Source organism: Rhinolophus hipposideros, assembly GCF_964194185.1.
Source record: "Rhinolophus hipposideros genome assembly, chromosome: 13".
In the NCBI taxonomy this organism is placed as follows: domain Eukaryota; kingdom Metazoa; phylum Chordata; class Mammalia; order Chiroptera; family Rhinolophidae; genus Rhinolophus; species Rhinolophus hipposideros.
The window spans coordinates 63,358,276-63,376,223 of record NC_138059.1 but is presented as its reverse complement, the minus strand read 5'-3'; the positions used below and the strand labels follow the sequence as shown (position 1 = coordinate 63,376,223).

Sequence of the window (17,948 nt, the reverse complement as noted above, 5' to 3'; positions counted from 1 at the left end):
AATAGGCAAATCTGTAGAGACAGAAAGGAGATTAGTGGTTGTCTAGGGCTGAGGCTTTGGGGGGAACGAGGAGTGGGTATGGGATTTCTTTTTGGGCTGATGAAAATGTTCTAACCTTGGTTGTAGTAATGATTACAAAACTCCATAAATATACTAAAACATACACTTTAAAAGAGAAATTTTATAATACGTAAATTGTATCTCAATACAGTTGTTAAAATAGTACAATAAACCCATTTTTAGATCTTTCCCTTCTATGGTGAAGTAAAATACACTGTAGGGGAAAAGCATGGATTTGGAGGCAGACAGATGAGAGATCAGGCCAGCAGGGGACCCTGAACAAATCATTCCATCACTCTAGCCTCAGTGACATCATTTGTAAAACAGAAAAAGCATAACCACTTCATTGGACGGGTGCAAGAATTAAATTCAATAACACATCAGAAAATACCTCCTAGCAGACAGGTGCCCGATATTACCCCTCCTCCCTCCACTGCTATCTCCTATGCCCTCCTACCCGTGATCTAAATGCTTTAACTCTTTTAATGGAAATTGGTGTGCAAATATAAAAGTATAATAAATAGTAAAAAACCCCTTTGTACCCACACACATTTTCATCAATTATCAACTCATGGGTAAACTCACTTCATCCTTATCTCAACCCACACCCCTTCCACATTCCCCCTCCCCTGCCTGGATTATTTCAAAGCAAATCTGATTCACTGTATCATATCACTTGTAAAGAGTGCAATGTGGATCTCTAAAGAGTAAAGAGTGATTTTTCTGTAAACTAATACAGTAACGTCAGCACACCTAACAATAAATTAACAATAATTTAATATCAACAAAGATCTAACTAGTTTTCAAATTTCCCTGATGATCTCAGGGAAATTATCTTAGCTTGCTTGCGCAAGCCACACACTAAGCAAGACTCCATACGTTTTGAGTGACTGTCTTTTATGTCTTTTAATATATGGGTTCCCCTCCTCTGTCTCATGTTTTCCCTTATAATTGTGTTATTGCTATTGTTCAAGAAACTCAAGTAGTTTGTCCTGTGAGTTTTCCACAGTCTCAATTTTTCCCTTTGCACCCCTGTGATGTGCTTTGAAATGTTCCTATGCCCCTTGTAATTTCTGTAAATTAGTAGTTAGATCTGGATGAAGCTTTGTTGTGGGGTTTTTCTGTGTTTTCTTTTTCTTTTTGTATTGTTCTGTATTTTAAGAAGTATTGCTTCAGAAAGAATGGTTACGGTTTCATATGGAGGTACATATGTGCCACCGGCTCTTCTTTAGAGATGTTGGCAGCACTGAAAAATATTTCTTAGATTCGTTAATTCAGTAGGAATTGCCAAATGGTGATTGTCTAATTTTAGAATTCCACATTCACTGATTTGCTGAAATACTTCTGTCAGCGGGTACTTCCTGTCAACATATACTTGGTTATCCTGAAGTATAATTTGTATAGGAAAGACAGATTAAATGTTTGATTCTTTACTTTTATCAGTTTTCTAAAATAATAACTTTGGCCCCCTAACATTCTCTAAAGATTATTAACTTTTTTTGATACACACATAGATTTTAAGATATTAGATATTATTAACTGTAGTGCAGTTATTTTTATTCATGTTCAAATGTTCTCAAGTCTTTCCAGTAGGAGACTATTTAAGCTGGGCACCTGAACTCTTTTGATGCAATCCTGGTGGTATTTCATCAAGTTCTTGCCTTCTGGTATGACAAGATGTAGGCTCATTTTGTACACTGTCTTCTCCACACTGGAATCAGCCATTGTTCTAAGGGGTGCGGGTTCCTTTAGTGGGAAATATTAAGTCTTAAAATATTAGAAATACTTTAATATTTTATAAATAATTTTTATAAATATTTTAATATGTATAAATATTTTATAAATATTTTAATAAACAAATAAAAGAATTATCTAGTCTTAAAATAGTAAGACTAGAATCTGGACACTAGGGGTACTCACTGTTATTGGGGTTGTAATAGTGGACAAACTTAAGAAAGATGTATATTTTAAGCATAATTCCGACTTATGGAAAAGTCGAAAAACAAAAACAACCCAACGCTTGTGTACCCCTTCACCCAGATTGCCTAAATGTTGTTAATGTGATAATGTGAACATTATTGGTTGATACTTTGCCTTATCATTCTCTCTCTTATATCGTCTATCTATTGATCCATAGATCATTCCATCCATCCATCCATCTATCCATCTATCTATCTACGCACACACACATATATATCCATATATATAAAGCTTCCCTAGAAAGTAAGTTGCAGACATGATATTCCTTTACCCCTAAACACTTCAGGGTACATTTCCTATAAAGAAGGATTTTCTTACAAGGTCATAGTATAATTCTCAAAACCAAAAATTAACATTGATAAAATGCTAACATACCAACCTTGTTTAAATGTCCCCAATTATTTGAATACCGCTCCTTATGGAAAAAGAAAATCCTGGATCACACATGGCATTCAATTTTAATTTTGTGTCTCATTTAATGTGGAACAGTTTTCAGTCTTTCTCTAATATTTATGACCTTTATGTTGATCTTAAAAAATAAGGGCCACTTATTTTTAAGGCAGTCCCTCAATTGGTGTTTTGCCACTATTTTTCTCATGATTATATTCAAGTAATGCACTTTGGCAAAAATAACACAGACGTGATATATTCTTTTCATATCAAAGGCACATGATATTGATTTGTTCCATCGATAATGAAGTTAACCTTGATCATTTGGTTAGGTGGTGTCTTTCAAGTTTCTCGTTGGAAAATTGCTACTTTTCTCTTGTTAATTATTACCTATATTCTGGGAGTAAATGTGCAACTACATAGATAATTGGTAATTCATGAAAATTTCACCCACTGATTTTAATATCCTTTGCTGCCCATTGGCTGTATCAATTACTGTGATGGTTGCCAATTTGTAATTTTTTTTTCCAATTTGTGATTTTCTAATTTCACCATTCCTTCTTCATGTTTTTGTTGGTACTGTACTATAAGAAAGAGCTCCTCCTTGACTTCCACTTATGTGTGTATGTAGGGGTCTATGTGTGTTACAGTATGACAGGTTTTGCTATTATTGTTTTGGCTTTAATATAATCAAATTTGTACCTACATTTTCATTACACTTACTTAGATAAATGGTATGGTAGCCCACTAGATAGCACACTATTTTTCTCCTTGCCATTTTCATTCAACAATATTTACTGGGGATCACTCTGTCGTCTCTATTGTGTGGACGAACTATAATTTATCCATTATTCTTTTTCTAATGGACATTTAGTTGTTTCGACCCTTTTGCTATTTAAATAGCACAATAATGTATAGAAACATGCATAGGTTTGGTTTTTTTTTTTCCTATTTTTGCCAGCGTGTCCTTGGAATACACTCATAGAATTAGGATCATTTGATCAAACAATAATTGCACATATAATTTTTTGGATATTGAAAATTTTCCCTCTATAGTGTTTATACCATTTTGCATTCCCACCAGCATTCCAGTGTGAAAGCGCCTGCTTCCCCACAGACTCACCAACAGAGTATTTTAACAAACTTGGGGATTTTTGTAAATCTGATGGGTGACAAGGCGGAACATCTTTTAGTACAGTTAAGCATTTTGTTTAATTTTCTGTGAACAATCTGCTCATATGGCTCATTTTTAGTGGAATATGGGTCTTTTCTCCTCTATTTTTAAAAGGGACCTATAATTAGGGTTATTGAGCTTTGTCTGTGATGTAAACTTCAAGTATTTTTCCTTGATTGTCATTTTCCACAATTCATTTGGAGAGAGGTATTTAGGACAAAACACGGGCAACATTCCTACTTACTGACTGTCTCCCTTACTATTAGGACTGTTACCTTATAAATCAAACATATGACCAACATAGCATAGAAAGCAGCTCTATAAATTTTCCTCTACTGTCAAAAATATCATGCCTTGCACATGTAGGTCATATGTCAGCAGGCAAGAGAGTCTGCAACAAGAAGGTGAAAGGATCATGACAATTTAAGTATGTCCTACTGGATATAACGTCCATTCTTCAACGAGTGACAAAAACAAAAATAAAACCCAGACTGTTTAACTGGGAAGAAATTAATAGAAATGGAAAGTAAGTAGGTATCTGGTAGGAAAATGCCTCACTTGGAAGGAGCTAAGAGCTCAGTTCTTCCATTGGTATCCTTAGTGAGGCAACCATCGAGTGGCTAGAAAGCCCGTGGTACATAATGTTTGCACCGAATTCCAATGGTACACATAGAGCCATTCTGAGATAGCGGAAGATGGGCTCTCTTTGAGCTTCTTAGCTTTTTAGTGAGGCAAGATAACATAGTGGAAAGGAAATGGACTCTAGAGTTAAATTTGTACTCAAATATGAGTTGAGCAGAATATTAGCTATTAAAATGGAGATAACAAGAACTTTCTTTGGACTGTTATGAATGTTAGTGACAAAGTGTACTTACAGCATTTGGCACAGTACCTGTCACACTATGTGCCTGATAAATACCAAGGTCTGACAATTCAGTTCGCAAACTCATCCTAGGAAACTTGCTACATACTTCATTCCTGAATATCACTATGGTCACCTTCAAAGTACTCCCCTTGGGAAGCTATGCACCGACGCCAGTGCCTAGTCCACCCTCCAAAGCAATTTTGGAACTCTTTTTGGAATGGCCATCAGAGCTGTCATATTACCCTTGATGTCCTGAACGGCATCAAAATGTCTTCCCTTCAATAGTTCCTTTATCTTCGGGTAAAGAAAGAGGTCATTGGTGGCCAAATCAGGCAAGTAGGGAGGGTGTTTCAATATAGTTATTTGTTTACTGGCTAAAAACTCCCTTACAGACAGTGCTGTGTGGGCTGGTGCATTGTCGTGATGCAAGAACCATGAATTGTTGGCAAAAATTTCAGGTTATCTAACTTTTTCACGAGCATTTTCAGCACTTCCAAATAGTAAACTCGGTTAACTGTTTGTCCAGTTGGTACAAATCCATAATGAATAATCCCTCTGATATTAAAAAAGGTAAGAACATCATTGCAACAAGTTCACAAATTTAATTTTCATTCCTTGTACGTGTACCGTTCCCTGTCTAGTTACTTTACATGGTCTCGTACATACTAACTTCCACACTGGAATACTATGAGCAAGAACACTGTCTCACACTTTAGATAACCATCAAATTGGAACAAAATAGAGCTCTCAATATATAAAATAGCCCCCCAAAATATCTCGATAGTGGGGAAAACAATAAAAGGCCACAGAAGGTAGAACTGAATTAGAGAAACAAGATGATTTTAGCTCTAGCTAGTTATTTACTCATCATTTATCTCAGGCTTAGAGGCACTGTGAATATTTTCTAATAAAAATATCCATTATTAATTGAGTGATTACTCTGCCCCAGGCATTATAATAGGAATGATACTGGTATAATCCACCGGAGAAGTTGAGAATACAGACTCTGGAGTATAGACTGGGTTTGAGCTCCAGTTCTTCCATTTACTAGGACAAAAGGGGAATTTATGAAACTAAGGACTCCTATTTTCACCTCTTAGATGGGTGAGTAACAACATCTCGATCACAGACGTGACGTAATTGTTAAGAGCACACGCTCTGGAGTTGATTTGCCTGGGCTTGTGTTCCACTTCTTTCTACAACCTCTGGTAAGTTTATTAACCTCCTGTGTCACCTGTCAAGTGGAAATAACAGTCCCTACTTCATAGGCTATGAGTAAACATTGAGTGAGATAATGCAGGTCAATAGTTTAGAACACCACTTGGCACGCCACAAGCTCCCAATAAATGTTACCTATTTTTTCAATAGGATAAAATGGTATAATCTATAACAATGCTTAACCCAAGGTCTAGAATACAGTATGCACTAGAGTTCATTATTATATCTACTACTACTATTATTATTACTATTACTATTATTATTATTATTATTATTATTATTATATCTATTTAAAGATTCAAGGACTAGAAACTCAAACTCAGTATCATCTAACAGGTAACAAGAGCTATAACAGATAATAGTCTGATGAGTTGTCTAAAAGAGATGTAGACTGTCCAAACTCTGAATACTGTAAACTGTATCTTTTCCTTAAGTCAGAACCTCAGGGAGCCCTGCCCTATACCTCACTATTGAGACTTCTGTGGAATTGTTCTAACTGAACTTTACTTTTGCATTATGACATCTGCCAAGGTCAGTAGACATTATTCAAAGAACTCCTATGAAACTAATGATCTCATTAATATAAGAATATATACTTTTTCATTGGGATAAAAAACAAGGAACTTACAAGTTACCACTTTAACCATTTTTAAGTATATAATTCAGTGAAGTTAAGTACATTCACATTGCTGTACAATCAATCTCTGTGTAAAACCAACGATGAACAGACATTTTTCATCTTGCAAAATTGAAACCCTGCACCCATTAGCTCCTATTCTCCTTCCCACCCCCAGCCTCTGGTAACCATCATTTTACTTTCTGTTTCTTTGAATTTGACTACTTTAGATGCCTCATAGAGGTGGAATCAGACAGTATATATCTTTCTGTAGATGACTTATTTCACTCGGCATAATATCCTCAAGGTTCTTTCATGTTGTAGCATGTGACAGGATTTCCTTCCTTTTAAGGCTGAAGAATATTCCATTGTATGTATAGCCCACATTTTGTTTATCTATTCATCATAAGCGGACACTTGGGTGGCTTCTACCTTTTGACTACTGTGAATAATGCTGCCGTGAACATGGGTATGTGGACATCTCTTAGAGATACTGCTTTCAATTCTTTTGGATATACACCCAGAAGTAGGATTGCTAGATCATCTGGTAATTTTATTTTTAATGTTTTTAAGAACTGCCGTACTGCTTTCCATAGTGACTGCACCATTTTACATTCCCACCAACAGTGTACAAGGCAATTTCTCTATATCCTCACTGACACTTATTATTTTCTGGGTTTTAGTGTGTGTGTTTTTATAGTAGCCATCCTAATGGGTATGAGACGGTATCTCACTGTAGTTTTACTGTAGTTTTGATTTACATTTCTCTAATGATTGGGACCTTGAGCATCTTTTCATATACTTGCTAGACATTTGTATATCATCTTTGGAGAAAAGTCTATTGAAGTCCTTTGCCCATTTATAATCAGGTTATTTGTTTTGCTGTTGTTGAGTTGTAGGAGTTCTTTATATATCCTGGATATTAACCTCTTATTAGACATGATTTGCAACTATTTCTCATATTGTAAAGGCTGCCTTTTTACTCTGTTGTCTTTTGTTCATAGAAATATAAGAATATTTTTGAGGACATTATTGACACATTATATAGTATCTAGTTCATGAGGATTACATCGGAGAATTTTTTTCTTAGGATTCAGGAGCAGGAAGTTCGTCTTCCTGTGAACAACCGGTTTGCTATGATCCTACGGGTGATGATGACACTAAGTGACAAAAAGCTCAATGCGGCTCAACTGGAGCAATTACATTGAACTTCAAGCCTGCATTTTGCACAGCAGATTTATATTTTTCCTCTAATCTGTTGCTTTTGAAATGATTTTCCCAAATATTTCTATAAATGCTTTATATTTTGGATATCTTAGCAAGCTACCTAATGGTATTTTTGAGTGAGCAAGGAATTGATATTTTTAATAGTTACTAAAACCATTACTTTTCACAGAGAAGGAAACTAAAGCTCGGCATCTATAAATAACTTTCTGAAGTCACATAATTAGAAAATGACAAGAGCCAAGATTCTGCGGATTTTTCCAGAATACCAGGCTACTTCCTTGAGCAGTGAACACAAATTCCAACAGTGAGACGAGAGTACCATTTGTGATGTGGTTGCTGTGTTCTTGAAGATCTCCCTTTCTGCAAGAATGATCAGGGAAGGTTGGAGCTGGAACGATGGGAAATAGTCGGGGGTGGAAGGATGATAAAGAGTGAAAATGTGAAAATAAATAAAACAATAAATAAGGGAATAAAACTGAAAGCAACAAAGGAACAAGACAAACAAAGAAACAAAAACTCATAGACACAAACAATAATTTAGTGATTACCAGAGGATAAGGAGGGAAGGGGATTATAGAAAAGGGTAAACAGGGTCAAATATATGGTGATGGAAAGAGAAATAACTCTGGGTGGTGAACGCATGTGATATATATAGATGATGCATTACAGAATTGTATGCCTGAAACCTATGTAACTTTACTAACCATTGTCACCCCAATAAACTTTAATTTTTAAAAAATGTGACCTGGAAGTACTATAGTCTGGCTACCTTACACTAGACCTTGTTGAGTACAGCACAGACTCTGAGAGAGAAAAAGAGTGAAATAAAGCATAAGATACATATTTAAATGAAAAAATGGAGACTGCTGAGTCTAGTCTTAAGGAATCTGGACTTAATTTGGTAGGTAGCAGGTAGTCAGAAAAATCTGCAGCCGGATTTGGTTTTAGGAAGATTCCTCCCGTGGCATGTCTTAGGTAGGATTCCCTAGAACCAGAGGCAGAGAAACTGATTTACTTGGGGGTGAAGGGGCAGTTCTTAAGTGAAACTTGTAAGAGAGTGAAGGAAGCAGGAGAAGACAAGGGAAAATATGATTCAGCTAACGTCTACTCTCGGCTTGATCCCCTAGGGAGTTCTGGGATGTGAATGACAACTCAGGCCCTTATTTCAGTCAGAAGTTAGCTGAGGGTCAACCCAGGGAGCTTTGGGCAGGATGCTTTTCATTGGGTTGAAGCAATCCTCAGGAGATGAAGGAGCCCATAGCATCTGACACTCATAGCTGAAGGATGGGTCCCACTGCCCTACTGAAAGGGAACTGGGCAGGCACCAACCATGCCTACCATGTGGCATTTTGAAGGATGAACTGGAATTGTAGGAGTCTGAAAAATTATATGTAGATATGAAAGGTAATACCATATGACCTTGGATGATGACTGTATAGGCAAAATAATGGCTTCCCCAAAATATCCACATCCTAATCCCTAAATCTCTGAATACATTACATTTCACGTCAAAAGGAACTTCCCATAATTAAGGCTAATGATGTTACAAAGGGGACATCTTGATTAGCCAAGTCACATGATTCCATAAAAGTGGAGACCTTTCCCAAGCTGAAACTAGAGAGAGATGAGACGTCATTAGTTTTGAAGATGTAGAAAAGGTGCCATACACCAAGGAACAAAGCAGCCTTTAGAAGCTAGAAAAGGCAGAAAACAGATTTCCCTTAGAACTCCAGGAAGGAAGGCAGTCCTCTGACACCTTGATTTTAGCCCAGGAAGACTTGTGTTGAACTTCTAAACTACAGAACTGTAAGATAGTTAAATTGTCTTGTTTTAATTTATTATAGAAGCAATAGAAAACCAGAATAGTGGTTAAGGAAAGGGAAAGGAAAATATTAATCAATAAGAAATTAATAGAATTCCCACAATTAAAAAAAAAAGCCTTAAAGATAGCATCTGTTTTATTTTATCTTTCCATTTTACATAGAATTAATAATTCTTACCTTTTTCAGAATTTGTAAACTAGCTTTAAAGGTCACAGAAGAAATAATTTCAATGCAATTATAATCGAACTAGAAAGACGGTGAAAGATCAGTGTTTCATAAAGGTTAAGAAAAATATATCTTTACTGAACCCCCAAAGTTGTTAATGGAAGATTAAAAATACGAATCTGTATTCATTTATATTATTACATTAAAGATATAAGTGTCAGGTCAACACAAAATGTAAATCATTCTGTGTGACTGTTGTTTTAGTATCTGCCTGAGATTCACTTTTTCTTGCTGAGAAAAATGCAAAACAGTGAACTTCATTGTCACCAGAGGGCGCCATGGGGCAAGCTGTCCCTCTCATCCAAGGGTGGTTCCAGATGGTGGCTGTGACGCTGGAAGTCTGTGTTCTTTATTGTCTGGTACTCTTGAAAATCAGGTATGAGAGTGGGAACAATTTTTTTCTACTAACATAAAATTTTTTTCAGATAATATCTTATTTAGTATGACAAGTAGTCTTCCTCAAAACAAATGAAAATACATGTGCAATAAATTTCAGTAATTTCCATGAAGTCTTTAGAAAGATGAATATTAAGTAAGTAAATGAAAATCCACAATGTATGCAATGTGGTTATATGGAAACTAGTGCTTGGAAGAGAAAGGGAGAGAGAGGGGAGGTTGTATCCTGGGCATGATACTTGGAACCAAGAGTCAGGGCATCTACAATTTTATCCAGTGAGGGTGAAATCCATTTTCAGTTAAATGAACAATCAGTATGTTCTTTAGCCAAGGTGGAGACACTAACCCAGCTTCATATCAAACCCAGAAAAAAGGGAAGGATATGGGCCAAATAGAATCACACATGCTAATTTATGGCTCAGGCATCCAGGGTTTCGCAGAATATATTGGAAGGAACAAATGAACCTAGCAATGGTGATGATTTTGTCTCTGTACTTAAAATGAACTTAAGGTTTAAGTGTAAGAGCAAGGATTATTAAAGTTCTGCAAATTGTAGGGTAAGTTGTAGTATAAGAGGGAGACCAGTTTGAGCAAAGACAATTACAGACACAGAGGATTAGAAAGGCAGGACAAAGACAAGAGACGACATCTGCCAGTTTTTCAACCTGCTGCTGTGCAGTCACAAACTAGTTTTTCATAGAGTTAATATAGATGGATATTAAAATAATTTTAAAATATGATGGCTTGTTAAAGGGAATTCATATTTAAGAGTATAGTGATAAATTTTATTTGTTTATTTAGTAAACCAAAAATGTATTTTATGGTACAAAATTCAAAAGGCATATTCTTATTTAATAGAAAAATGTTAACTATTGTTTTTATAAAAACAATATAATTATTATATTATAGTTTACTTTTAGGTGCCATAATTATATGATCCCATTTTTGTACGATATTTTCTATCATTTTCTTTCTATGTATTTAGCCACCAAACCAAATATTTCAATGTTTCCTGTTTAGAGAAGTATTTGGATAAATATTTAACAAATACTGATGGCTATTTCTAGATGCTTCTCCCTTTTCCCACTACATAGCTCATGTCGATTTTTTCCCAGCCAAAACAAGGTATCACAACAGATTGAATGCAGAAGCAGATATGAAAATCCAGCAGTTTTCAAGTAAGCCAGACTTTGAAGAGGTTTTGTAAACTGCAAATAATGTAACTTTCTCACAGATATCTTATTTTAGAAAATAAAGCATTTTTTCATAAAAATATTTTTGTTAATGTAATGCGTTTGTCACTGTTTTTAAAATGAATAAATATCTAACATTGTTATCAGTTTTAATTTCTAACATGGTAAATACTGACATGTACAATCTCCATAAACCAAAGCTTTTTGGGGTCCTCTATAATTTTTAAGAGTATCAAGGGGTCTTGATACCAAAACAATGAGAACTTCTATCCCTATCATTCCTAAATGTATAATTCTAAATTAAATTTCTCTTATGAGCAATAACTCATACAAACATGTTTAATAGACAACACAAACAATTCAAAAGAGAGAGCAGGTTCCTATCCTAACCTGCCAAAACCTCTTTTTCTAATTTTGGTAAATGGGCACCACAGTTCACTTAGTTTCTCCTCCCCCAAACCTAAGAATCATCACTGACTAATCTTTTCTACAACTCCTCACATCCAATTCATAGCAAGTTTCATTGATTCTACTGCTAAAATATATTCCTAATCTAATCATATCACTTCTCACCATCTTCACAACTATCACCCCAGTGCCAGGCATCATTATATTCTCTTGGCATCTTAAAAAAAGAAAAGAGAAGAGAAGAGAAGAGAAGAGAAGAGAAGAGAAGAGAAGAGAAGAGAAGAGAAGAGAAGAGAAGAGAAGAGAAGAGAAGAGAAGAGAGAAAAGAAAAAAAAAACTGAGTAAGGTTTACAAATGTAAACCTTACAGTTGTAGCTTACAAAAACCTTACAAAATGTAGCTGTAGAAAAGAACAAGTGAATTATGTGTCTTCCATATCATCACCATTACCATCATCATCATCATCATCATCTAGATACAGGCAGAATCCAAATAATTTACACACTACGATATTATTAGTTTCCATTTTTTAATAGAGTGATTCAGTGATTCAGTTTTATCTAATCACATTCAAAAACCCTTGACTCAAAAGAATAGGTGATATATATTTCAGGCAATAACTTTCATAAAAAGAATTCGAAGCATATAATTTTCAAAGTTTTAAAATGTTAGCACCAAATAAATTACATTCACACATTTTATGTTTCAGAAACTTTTTCATTTTGAGAGTGCACAAAGACCTAAGTTCTATACGTTCTCTTCATGAGATGCATGGTTCAACTTACCTTATCAAGTTCATCTGAAATTGCAATACCTGGGATTCAAAAGAGATTTATAAAAAGAGATTTAGAAGCAATCTTTAATAACTTAATACTAAAGACAAAAGTTCTATTTGTAAAACTAGGATATTTTCCATTCTATTTTTGCTTTTTAGTAGTGAGTCAAAACAATGTGGAACATCCTTTCTACTAATGAAAACAAATTAAGAATTTAAATCCATTATGACAGCATGAACTGCTGAAACAACACAAATCATGCAACAAAAAGAAAACAGGTTTATAGGTTGTTAAATAAAGAGCTAATGTGCAGAGATCCCAAACCTTTTGGAGCAACTGTAACCATTTCTAAAGGCCTAACATAAGTTATGCGTTTATGCATGTTTGGGTTTAAAAAAATACATAAACTTATAAATGGTCACTTGTAGTAACTCAGCTTTCAAGAGGAAAGGAACTTTATAGGGTACCAAATGATTTATGTAACAATCTACAACAGATTAAAAATAAATTATTCCAGTTTATAAAAGCCAAATATATATATTTAAATGCTTATATTTACATTTAATACAATATAACAAAAATGTTCCTTTCCAATATTAATTCAAGATTAAAAATGGATATATTACGAAAAATAAATATTTAAAAGACAACTTATTTCAAGAGAGAGCAGTAGATATATAAAACAAAATTATCTTTCTCATCCCCAGTCATAAAACTTAAATATTTAAATAATTAAATAGCCTACGATTTTTTTTAACATTTTGCATTAATGCCCTCAGCTCTGCAAAAAGAATTTTCTCATTAAATTTTTAGAAAGCTATCAGCTGATCTTTAATTTTCTTTTACACTTCAGTTTATAAATCTATTATTCATAAAGATAGCGATAATATTTCACATATCTAGACTGCAGCCAAGAACTAGTAAATCAAAAGGCCTTTGAAGAGCCTTTACCTATTTTAAAAATTTGTTACACACATTTTGCACATTACTCATGAGCTAGCTCCTTGGAAACTCTGTCCATTGTCCACTACTCTCAATTTCAGCTAGCATCAGAAAGGCCTAGAAATTTTACCAGTGAAAAACAGCCACAGAGAAAGGTTGCTACGAAGACATATTAAAGTACTAAGAAGTGATGGGTCCCAGACTAAACCCACTCAAACTAGATAAAGGGCCAATTTGGTTTGGGGAAGAAATTATATCTCTTAATTGTTCCAGGTGTTCAGTCTTACATATTGTATTTAGATACCTATTGTTATATTTTCTTAACAGTTACATATTTTGATGATTTTACCTAATAAATTATCAACATAAATCTCTATTCTACTCTGCATAATTCTTTCCACTCCCTATTATCAATGTCAAATTACCTAAGGTATTTTTTCACTTGTTGTTATTTCACTTGTAATCAAAGCTTAAGCTGATTAAAAACAGTTGAAAGAATTTTAAAGAAATACTTCTTTACAGAAGCATGAAGCTCTAATGAGAACCATTTAAACTGAGAGCACCCAGGGTATTTCTCCTAGTGCCAGCAAAACATTCACTGTTCTCCCAATAGCTGGGGGGTTTTCCTTGGAAAAGCTCCAGCCAGTATTTTGGCATGAACTGCAACCTGCAGACCAATGTCTGGATGAACTAAAGATACTCATCCTATCATTGCCTCATTTCAGAGAAAACTGCCAAAAGCAGCAAAAGCATAGGCTCAGAAAAGACTGGAAGTCCTGCTACCCTGGAAGCTACACCTCATTAAAGCAAAGGCCCGTGTTGACCAATGTCACGTAATAGGAAACTGCTACTGTTTTGAGTTTATTTACTTACCTACTCACTTACCTATTTTAAAGCATAATTCCTTCAATAGATAAGCCACAGTCAAAGCCAAGGAAACTAAATCTACAAATACCAAAACACATAATCTGACACCAGAGGCCTACACTTAGAGAAGCGGAAGGTGGAAGTACAGTGAGGAAAGAGGGAGGGTGGGTCTCCGAGAAGATGGATCCGGAAGACATGGAACCAGAGGTAACGCTCACCCAGCTCACTGTGCTCTGTGCCGGGGTGACCCAGTGCAGAGTGGCCCTGCCCACAGGAAGCTCAGAGTTCAGGGAGTGGATAAGTGAAAAGCAGGGTATAGCGGAGACGTGTGTTCAGAGAACAGCAGAGCAGCACAAAAGGTAACACACCAAATCCAGTCCTGAGGAGGACAGCAACCGAGAAATCATCTTGGAGGAAGTAGTTTTGCGCGGAGGCTAAATTAAAGAGAGGAGTAGGACTTAGTTTGGTGGAAATGGAAGCAGTGGAAGGCAGGCAGGGTGAGATTTCAAGGCACGCGGACAGCATAAGCAAATGCACGACAGTGAGTGTGATAAACTCGTGTTGCTAGTGCACAAATGACCTGCCAATAAGGCATGAGAGATGGTACCTGAGACATGATTAAGGGCCAGACAAGAAGCACCTTCTATGAGGTTTTAGGAAGTCACAGACTATCTATAATAAGGATCAGGTTTTCACTCTAGAACCATCACACTGATGGCAGTGAGGGCTCACTTAGAGTAACAGAGAAGCAAGTTAAGAGTGTGGACAAGACTGGTTATTTGTTCCTCAAACCACTGCAATCTTTCTCCTGGGCACATGAGCTAGACTACATCTCCCAACCTCCCTTGCAGTTCTTGCAGAATGTGGGCAGACAAGAGACTCGACATTTCCATCTCTAGGCATTAGAAACCTCCCTCGTATTCCTCTACTCTCTTTCTGTTTCTGCGGGGCCCTGGAAACCACGTGCTGAAGATGGTCGAATAACAGAATGGACGTAGTCTGCACTCCAGTAATACTTCACCAAGATACTCCCTGAGTGAGAAAACACTCATATAGTATTAAGCCAGAGGGACTTTGGCCATGAGACTCGCCTCCTACAGGGTGACTGCAATCCAGCCAGCCACAAGCTCGGTAAGCACAACTGTTTTTTCAGTCATGGTGCAGGAACAAAATGCAACATGTTAAATGGTGAAAACAAAAGATCTGGGCACTGTTATTGTGAGTGTGAATGAGGGAGTGAGTACTAATCAGGTGAGAAGAGAATCAGACCCAAGACGTATTTTAAAGGGAAAATGGGCAGTGGGATACCCAAGGAGAGATATGCTTTAGGCATTTTGTTTCAAAAGCATATACAGTCTGAATGGCAAATACACAAAATCCTCACTTAATGTTGCCAATTAATTCTGCAACTTTAAGCAAATGACATGTAATGAAACCAACGTTACCACTGGCTGATTGATATAAATAAAAGTTGAGATTCTATAACAGCTCATCAAGATTTATACATATTAATATAAGCCTTGGACATATTAATTGGACAAGGCTCTTTTCATGAACATAACATAGCAATAAACTGAAAACTAATTTTATCACTGTTTGCTCCAAAAGTAAATCCAGCCAAAAGCAGGGCTTTCTTGAATCCCAACCAAAGAGTTTCTACTAATGGCAACATTTATAAGATCCTATGATAAGGCAAAGGAACTTCTGAGATGGGTTCACTGCACAAGAGTCTAAACACACACCCTAACGAGTTACCAATTACGAGGTATGAAAAAACTCACTCTCTCTCTCTCTCTCTCTCTGTACATAATTATAATATATATAATTACAATATATATAGAGAAAAATATGTTATACATATTACTTCTCCCAAAATATACAAAGGGGCAATTTTAACTTTGATACAAATCATAAAACTAGTAAAACTATGCTAGCTAAAAAAAATACAGATATTAAAATATAATCCACTAGACTTTACTAGTGTTCTATTTTCCATTTAAGAATTTTTAATATTCCATGAAACCAAAACAAAATTTTAGGGAGGCCATGGCATTAATGTGCTTCTACAGGTTCCTCATTTTAAAAATTGAGAGATATTGAAAAGCCAGAGAAAGCCAGGAATACTTTGAACTCATTACTACAACCATGAAGTATACATGTACGCGTATGTCTATATATACACAATGCATTTACCAAATCAGAATATTTGTTTGATTGACGACTTTCATGACAATAACATTTCAAGCTTTTCATTTGAAATACCTCATTTTAACCTTCACGCCTACCAGAAGAAGGAGACACAATCGCGTCTTCCCCCTTTGGAGATGAGAGACCTGAGGCCTGTGGAGGTTTAATGACGTACCTGAGGTTAGTCACCTCATAGGGGGCCGAGCATAACCTCTAACGTAGGCCCCTGGATTACAGAATCATTGCTTTATGAAAAGTATGTTACAAGCACTGTGCTAGGCTCTGAAAGGATTCTAAGAATCTGGCCCAGTTCTATCCTTAAGTTTAGAGGCATTAAAAACTCACAAGTCAGACGGAGAAAGACAAATACCATATGATCTCACTTATTTGTGGAATGTAAAGAACGGAATAAACCAGCAAACAAAACAGAAATAGACTCAGAGATATAGAGAAACAACTAATGGTTGCTAGACGGGAGGGGGTTAGGGATTGGGGAGAAGGTGCAGAGATTAGAAAGCACAAATGGGTAGTCACAAAATAGCCATGGGGATATGAAATACAGCATGGGGAATATAATCAATATTGTTGCAAAGATTATGTAAGGTGCTAGACGGGCACTGGACTTATCAGGGGGAATCACTTCATGGACAGTGTACATGCCTGACCACTGTGTTGTACACATGAAGCTGAAGTATTAGGTTGGTGCAAAAGTAATTCGAGTTTTTGAAATTATTTTTAACCTTTTTAACCAAAATTACTTTTGCACCGACCTAACAGAATAAGATTGAATGTCAACTATAATTAAATACATATATATACATATATACACATATATATGTATGTATCGTCACAGGATGTGGAGTACAGCATAGGGAATATAGTCAACAATATTGTAACAGCTATCTACGATGTCAGAAGGTAGTCCAATGTGGGGGGTTATCGCTTTGTGAGGGGTGTAAATGTCTAATTATTACGTTGTTTTGTACATTTGAAATAAATAAATAAATAAATAAATAAAACTTATGGAGGCCATAGGTATGGTTATAAATTAAGATGGCAGAAAACAATGGGGTTCAAAAGAAAAGGATGAATAAGGTTAGGTGTGCATCTGAGCTCAGTAATAGTGACCTGGTAGAGAAATTGAAATCAAATAGCCATTGTGTATGTGTGTGGCGGGGGGAGGGTCTATAGCTCCTCCTCGTCTATCAGCAGTCTTCCCACGAATCTGTGTACTATGCAAGATCGATCCTCATTTCCAATCTCATGCCTTGGCCACTCCTCAACCTCTCACAGAACTATAATGAGGAGGTTGGAAATGGGTTACCGGTAATACTAATGGAGGTTTCTACTTTAATATTGGTCAGGAATATCAATTATAATCAAGTCACTAAACTTACTTCGAGAGAGATTCTCGAGGGCTTTTCCCAGCTTCTTGCTCTCTTGAAGGATGTGGTTCAGTTCATCAAAATCACGCCTTTGTGGTTTAGTCCGCCAGTTCCATTTAGGATGATCTACTGACCTTGGCACTACGTTTGAAAAAAATGATTACTTCATAAGCAGGCGACACAGTGATAAACACTTACTATTTGTTGTTACGTGAA

General features: G+C 35.9%; 1 protein-coding gene across 1 annotated transcript in view; it reads right to left on the bottom strand.

Moving 5' to 3' along the window:
* Positions 1–17,948, bottom strand: part of LOC308506445 (uncharacterized protein C8orf34 homolog) — a gene marked incomplete at its 5' end in the record, with an annotated part of 300,475 nt that overhangs the window by 212,237 nt on the left and 70,290 nt on the right. Inside the window, 2 exon segments of the mRNA XM_081069952.1 lie at positions 12,361–12,389; positions 17,745–17,873. Coding sequence (XP_080926078.1) covers positions 12,361–12,389; positions 17,745–17,873 — 158 coding nt within the window.